The 7,840-nt window shown below is 44.5% G+C and overlaps 1 protein-coding gene across 1 annotated transcript in view; it reads left to right on the plus strand.

Annotated features, from left to right (window-relative positions):
• The window catches only part of LOC129867509 (nuclear receptor subfamily 5 group A member 2-like), a 46,924-nt gene extending 45,875 nt beyond the window's left edge, over positions 1-1,049 (plus strand). Inside the window, exon 5 of the mRNA XM_055940961.1 lies at positions 79-1,049. Coding sequence (XP_055796936.1) covers positions 79-860 — 782 coding nt within the window. The 3' untranslated portion in view covers positions 861-1,049. The remainder of the gene's footprint in view (positions 1-78) is intronic.
• The last annotated feature ends 6,791 nt before the right edge of the window (positions 1,050-7,840 follow it).

The following is a 7,840-nucleotide window of genomic DNA, read 5'->3' on the forward strand; positions in this document are numbered from 1 at the left end:
CTCCTGTCTGTCTGTCTGTCTGTCTGTCTGTCTGTCTGCCTGCCTGTCTGTCTGTCTGTCTGTCTGTCTTACCGTCAGCTGTGAGGGCGGACCGCATGCGCGGCGGCCGCAACAAGTTTGGCCCCATGTACAAGCGCGACCGGGCCCTCAAGCAGCAGAAGAAAGCGATGATCCGCGCCAACGGCCTGAAGATGGAGTCCATGACCCAGGTGATGCAGGCGGTGCCCACCGACCTCACCATCTCCTCGGCCATCCAGACCCTCCACCAGGCCGCCTCCAAGGGCCTGCCGCTCAGCCACCACGGCCACCCGCACCACGCCGCCCTGCCCCACACAGACTACGACCGCAGCCCCTTCGTCACGTCGCCCATCAGCATGACCATGCCCCCCCACGCCGGTTCCCTCCAGGGCTACCAGGCGGCCTACGGCCACTTCCAGAGCACCCGCACCATCAAGTCAGAGTACCCGGACCCGTACACCAGCTCGCCCGAGTCCATCATGGGTTACAACCCGTACATGGACGTGTACCAGACGGGGTCGCCGCCCAGCTTCCCGCACCTCATCGTGGAGCTGCTGAAGTGCGAGCCTGACGAGCCTCAGGTCCAGACCAAGATCCTGGCCTACCTGCAGCAGGAGCAGGCCAGCCGGGGGAAACACGACAAACTCAACACGTTCGGCCTAATGTGCAAGATGGCCGACCAGACGCTGTTCTCCATCGTGGAGTGGGCCCGGAGCAGCATCTTCTTCCGCGAGCTCAAGGTACGTGAGGCATTGAACACAGACGCCATGTTGGATTTGGCACACACACTGTATAAATATGTATTGTTTTTTCACATACAGGAATATCATTCAGAGGCCTAAAGTTACATAGTACACATAGAAAAACACTAGTCAAACACATTTAGGTTCATTTGATTTAATCAGATCCGCTTCAGCTGACATCCGCATAGCTGATGTTTTCACGGTGTTGTTAGGGCTGTTAAATCCACAAGTGGTTCCCGACATTATACCTAAAACGGACATTGACATTGGCTGCACAGAGTCACATTAAGAGAAATCCCATGCAGCCTTGTTTACAAGTTTGAACACTCGATTAGGCTGACAGAAATTCTCAATATTTGATTTAATGATTTTCAATTTGAGCGTCATTATTTCAATATAGCCTATAGCCTCACAAGAGCAGCTGCTCGCCGATTTGACAGCTCCAACTAGAGGATCCACCTGTACCTGAATACCCGAGACCCGATCCGGGACCCGAGTGGGTCCGGACCCAAAATTCTAAATAATGTCACTCGTATGGGTAGGACCTGATATGATAGTCACGGGTCTCGGGTATGTGTAATTTTAACTGACTTCTCCAGAAGGACCCGTACAGATCCGGAGACCGCAGCAGTAGAGAGAAAGAGAGAGAAAAGAGAGAGATTTATGCTCCCTGCTAGAGGGTCCCCTCTCTCTACCTCCTCTTACAGTAGCCTACACACACAGCACGGCCCCTGCTAGAGGGTCCCCTCTCTCTACCTCCTCTCACAGTAGCCTACACACACAGCACGGCTCCTGCTAGAGCGTCTCCTCTCTCTACCTCCTCTCACAGTAGCCTACACACCCAGCACGGCCCCTGCTAGAGCGTCTCCTCTCTCTACCTCCTCTCACAGTAGCCTACACACACAGCACGGCTCCTGCTAGAGCGTCTCCTCTCTCTACCTCCTCTCACAGTAGCCTGCACACCCAGCACGGCCCCTGCTAGAACGTCAGCTCTTTCTACCTCCTCTCTCTCGCGCTTTATCAGCTCTGATTAATATAGTAGCTTAATAATGGACTTTTCTGCCGTTTCTCTCACTCGGACCGGGTCTGGATCCAACCAAGTCTATACTGAACGGGTTAAGTTGTCCTTGGGTCCGCTTGGAACACGTCTCTATAGTTTTTAATTTTTTATTAACGCATATCGGGTCCGGGTGGAAAAGCTCCGGGTCCATTTTGGAACTGGTGTAACTTTTCGGACCCGTAAAAAGCCTCTAGCTTCAACACCGCCAAAACATTAGCAATGGGGTGTCTCCTATCGCCGGTTACCGCTGGATCTGATTGGATCTAGGACTTACAGTACACCTCTATTCTGTATACAGTTTCCTTTGTTTTCACAAAATTTCACATAAATCCGTTTTTAGTTGATGAAGTTGCTAAACTACTGATGTGAATGAAAATAGATATGTTGGTTAGCCAATTAGAATATACAAATGTCATGCAGATTACACATGTCAAACGTACTATTACATTTGAGTCATTTAGCAGACTCTCTTATCCAGAGGTTCTAACAGTAGTGAGTCATTTAGCAGACTCTCTTATCCAGAGCCTCTACAGTAGTGAGTCATTTAGCAGACTCTCTTATCCAGAGGTTCTAACAGTAGTGAGTCATTTAGCAGACTCTCTTATCCAGAGCCTCTACAGTAGTGAGTCATTTAGCAGACTCTCTTATCCAGAGCCTCTACAGTAGTGAGTCATTTAGCAGACTCTCTTATCCAGAGCCTCTACAGTAGTGAGTCATTTAGCAGACACTCTTATCCAGAGCCCTACAGTAGTGAGTCATTTAGCAGACTCTCTTATCCAGAGCCACTAACAGTAGTGAGTCATTTAGCAGACACTCTTATCCAGAGCCACTAACAGTAGTGAGTTATTTAGCAGACTCTCTGATCCAGAGCCACTAACAGTAGTGAGTCATTTAGCAGACTCTCTTATCCAGAGCCACTAACAGTAGTGAGTCATTTAGCAGACTCTCTTATCCAGAGCCACTACAGTAGTGAGTCATTTAGCAGACTCTCTTATCCAGAGCCACTACAGTAGTGAGTCATTTAGCAGACACTCTTATCCAGAGCCACTAACAGTAGTGAGTCAATTAGCAGACTCTCTTATCCAGAGCCTCTACAGTAGTGAGTCAATTAGCAGACTCTCTTATCCAGAGCCTCTACAGTAGTGAGTCAATTAGCAGACTCTCTTATCCAGAGCCTCTACAGTAGTGAGTCAATTAGCAGACTCTCTTATCCAGAGCCACTAACAGTAGTGAGTCATTTAGCAGACACTCTTATCCAGAGCCTCTACAGTAGTGAGTCAATTAGCAGACTCTCTTATCCAGAGCCTCTACAGTAGTGAGTCATTTAGCAGACACTCTTATCCAGAGCCTCTACAGTAGTGAGTCATTTAGCAGACTCTCTTATCCAGAGCCTCTACAGTAGTGAGTCATTTAGCAGACACTCTTATCCAGAGCCACTCACGCTCCGTATTGGTCCCACGTGGGGAATCAAACCCACAACCGTGTCGTTGCAAGCTCCCTGCTCTCCCACCTGTGCCGGTCGGTATACCTATCTGCCCTATTTGTGTGGCCTTGTATAATTCGTCCTTCGTTTTGTTGACACGTTCACAGTTTGTTATCCCTAATAGACAGTTTACCACACACATATGTAGTTGAAGTTGGAAGTTTACATACACTTAGGTTGGAGTCATTAAAACTCGTTTTTCAACCACTTCACAAATTTCTTGTTGACAAACTATAGTTTTGGCAAGTCGGTTAGGACATCTACTTTGTGCATGACACAAGTCATTTTTCCAACAATTGTTTACAGACAGATTATTTCACTTATAACTCACTGTATCACAATTCCAGTGGGTCAGATGTTTACATACACTAAGTTGACTGTTTCTTTAAACAGCTTGGAAAATTCCAGAAGATGATGTCATGGCGTTAGAAGCTTCTGATAGGTTAATTTACATAATTTGAGTCAAATAGAGGTGTACCTGTGGATATATTTCAAAGCCTACCTTTAAACTCAGTGCCTATTTGCTTGACATCATGGGAAAATGAAAAGAAATTAGCCAAGACCTCAGAAAAAAATTTGTAGACCTCCACAAGTCTGGTTCATCATAGGGAGCAATTTCCAAACACCTGAAGGTATCACGTTCATTTGTACAAACAATAGTCGCAAGTATTAACACCATGGGACCACGCAGCCATCATACCGCTCAGGAAGGAGACGCGTTCTGTCTCCTAGAGATGAACGTACTTTGGTGCGAAAAGTGCAAATCAATCCCAGAGCAACAGCAAAGGGCCTTGTGAAGATGCTGGAGGAAACAGGTACAAAAGTATCTATATCAACAGTAAAACGAGTCCTATATCGACATAACCTGATATAGGTTACACTCCGGGTATGGGTTAGGAAAACTTTGACCTTCTGCCTTCTGGCTCTATTCATTCAAAGCAGCGGGGTCCTTTATCATCTTTGAGATTTAGAAAATATATAATATAATATAATATAGAAATATTATCATCGATCCACAATGCATCCATCAGACTAGCACAAGTCAATGGAAGCATGCTGAGGAAAATACAGTATGTCTGTATTGCTGTTAATGATAATGCACTAAATGAATGAATGATATTCTAACCCATTTAGTAATAATGCATGCCTATTTGAAGTATTTACCTTCTCTACTGAACAAATAAACCTTGGAGTGAACAAAACCACTCTGCACACATTCTCTGTTCCTCTCAGGGACAAACAAATGAGGAATAATCCGTTTATTACAGGAAGACTCATTGACGTTTTATCACGGTCTGTTCTGAAAGCTCTGTTTTCAGTAACGATGCTACAGCAGACGGTTTTGGAGCCAGAGTAAAGTTTGGTTGACATCACTCACTACTTTGTAGTGTTTCTTCAACCAATCACAAAAAGTTGCTTACCAACAATGACTCAAACCCAGCAATGAGTCTTCCTGTAAAAACCTGATTATTCCTCATTTGTTTGTCCCTGAGAGGAACAGAGAATGTTTTCAGCGTGGTTTTGTTCACTCCAAGGTTTATTTGTTCAGTAGAGAAGGTTAATATATGGAGAGCAACATGAAAAGCTCTGATGAGCATGTGGTTCACCTGGGTTCTTTAGTTCTCTCTCTCTCTCTCTCTCTCTCTCTCTCTCTCTCTCTCTCTCTCTCTCTCTCTCTCTCTCACTTTCTCCCTCCCCTCTCTCTCCCTCTCTCTCTCTCTCTCTCTCTCTCTCTCTCTCACTTTCCCCCTCCCCTCTCTCGCTCTCTTTCTGTCTATCTCTCTTTCTGTCTCTCTCTCTTTCTCTCGCCCCTCTCTCTTTCTGTCTCTCGCTCTCTCTTAAATCAATTCACGCTCTCTCTCTGTCTCTCTCAATTCAATTCACTCTCTCTCTCTCTGTCTCTCTCAATTCAATTCACTCTCTCTCTCTCTGTCTCTATCAATTCAATTCTCTCTCTCTTTCTCTCTCTCTGTCTCTCTCAATTCAATTCTCTCCCTCTCTCTCTCTCGCTCTCCCTCTCTCTCTCTCTCTCTCTCTCTCTCTCTCTCTCTCTCTCTCTCTCTCTCTCTCTCTCTCTCTCTCTCTCTCTCTCTCTCTCTCTATCTCTCCCTCCCTCCCAATAATTTTCTTTATTGGCATGACGTAACAATCAAAATTGTCAACGGAACAACAGTAACAACAATAACCAAGGGTTTGTCAGACACTGTCCCTCATCTTATGGCAGGCAGCAATGTAGTGCGCTGCCAACCCACAGCTCTCTGCGTCCTCCCCCAACAGGACGGGTAGCATATTCTCATCAGAGAGGTCTTTGAAACCTTGAAACCTCAAATTTGGGGAAATGACACTCTCTAATTGTTTTATATTTTTTTACATTTTGTCAGTAAATGCAGCTCTGTCTCAGGTTCTGCTGTGGTGCAGTGGTTGCACAGCCTTTCCTCTACAGGGAGACAGGTTTACCTGTGTCTACCCTTCTCAATGGCAAGGCTGTGCTCACTGAGCCTGTATTTTGTCAAGGATTTTCTAAGGTTTTGATCAGTAACCATGGTCAAATATTTAGCCACGGTGTACTGTCGATTTAGGGCCAGATAGCACTGCATTTTGCTTTGTGCTTGTGCTTGTGTTTCCCAATAAGCAATGTAGTTTTGTTTTGACTGTGTTGTAATTTGTTTTATTCTGATTGATTGAATGTTCTGGTCCTGCTCTAGCAGGTCCAGGCTCTGCTGTAGGCCATGTGCTGTAGGTGACAGCAGGCATAGGGCATCTGCGAAGAGTGGGCATTTAACCTCTGAATTGTGGAGACTGAGGATTCTTCTAGAATAGTGGCCAATTTGTTGATGTAAATATTGAAGAATTCAGGGCTCAGATTACAACCATGACGAAGGCCCCGCCCTTGGTTAAAGAATTCTGTCATTTTCTTGCCAATTTTAATGCTGCACATATTGCCAGTATACATTGATTTAATTATGTCAAATGTTTTACTTTGTAGAACAGTCCTGTATGCCAAATAGAATCAAATGCTTTTTGGAAGTCGATAAAGCAAGCGTATATCTTGGTATTATGTTGGTGGACATGTTTATCTATCAGGGTGTGTAGGGTGTAAATATGATCAGTCGCGCAATGTTTTGGTATAAATCCGATCTGGCTTTTACTCAAGACATTGTTCTTATTAAGGAAGTATAGAACTCTTACATTGATAATACTACAGAAAACCTTCCCCAGGTTACTGTTCACACAAATGTCTCTGTAATTGTTAGGGTCAAATTGGTCTCCGTTATTAAAGATTGGGGTTATGAGTCCTTGATTCCAGATGTCAGGGATATAACCTACACTCAGGATCAAATTAAGCAGTTTTAATATAGCCAAGTGAAATGTTGCACTAGTGAGTTTGAGCATCTCATTTAGGATGCCATCAGGTCCGCATGCTTTTTTAAAGTTGAGGGCCTGAAGTTTCTTATAGAGCTCCTGGTCAATAATTGAGGAATCCAATGGATTGTGATTGTCCTTTATAGCTTTTTCTAACCCGTTCAATTTCTCATGAATTTGGCGTTGTTCTGCGTTTGAGTCAATTTGAACAGTGTTGAATAGTGTTTTAAAATGGGTTGTCCATATGTCACCATTTTGTATCGCTAATTCCTCTTGTTTAGATTTTGCCAGAAGTTGTTTGTGTTTATGGACTCCTCAATTAGTGTCAGCTGCTTGCTGTTGTACTGGGCTTTTTTCGTTCTGAGTGTTACGTTTATAGAGTTTTAAAGTCTCACAGTAATGAAGGTGTAATTCACCATTATTTGGGTCTCTGTGCTTTTGGTTGGATAGTGTTCTAAGTTTTTTCCTTATAATTTTACAATCTGCATCAAAACAGTTGTTGTCTGTTGTCTTTTTGTTTTGTTTTTTATCAATTTCAGTTGTGCTTCTTTTGCCATTTGCCTGAATATATAGTTGATGTTTTGTACTGCTAGATTGATGCCTTCTTTACTGTGAGTGAATGTTGTCTCCAGAAAGTTATCTAAGAGTGTTTGGATATTTTGGTTCCAGGTTGCTTTCTGGTATTCTTCTGTGCTGTTTTGGGCCCATGTGTATGAATGTCTGATGTTGTACAGATTACTGAGCTGTGAATGTGTGGTTGTTTCCATGTCTGTCCTTTAGAGCAACAAGGTAATTTGGCTGTGAACAGACAGAGGTGTAAGTGGCTTGACGGTGAATGAGCTGAGAGAGAAGGGGTCAATGTCTGTAATCATATAGTCTACTGTGCTGTGGCCAAGAGGTGAGCAATAGGTGATTCTCCCCAAAGAGTCCTTCCGTAACCTACCACCAGTACAGACCCAGGCTTCGACAGAGCTGCAACAGATCCATTCCGTTTTTGTTGATGTTGCTGTCGCTGCTGTTTCTATGGGGGAGATGAAGACAGATAGAAACAGGCCTGTGATAAAGCTGTCCCCTCGTGTGGTCGTTAGATCAGGTAGTGTTCCTGTGTGCGTATTTGTGTCCCCACAGATGAGCACACTCACACTGCTTTGCTTTAGCTCTGTTTCTGTGATG

This window comes from Salvelinus fontinalis, chromosome 12 (genome assembly GCF_029448725.1).
Source record: "Salvelinus fontinalis isolate EN_2023a chromosome 12, ASM2944872v1, whole genome shotgun sequence".
NCBI lineage: Eukaryota > Metazoa > Chordata > Actinopteri > Salmoniformes > Salmonidae > Salvelinus > Salvelinus fontinalis.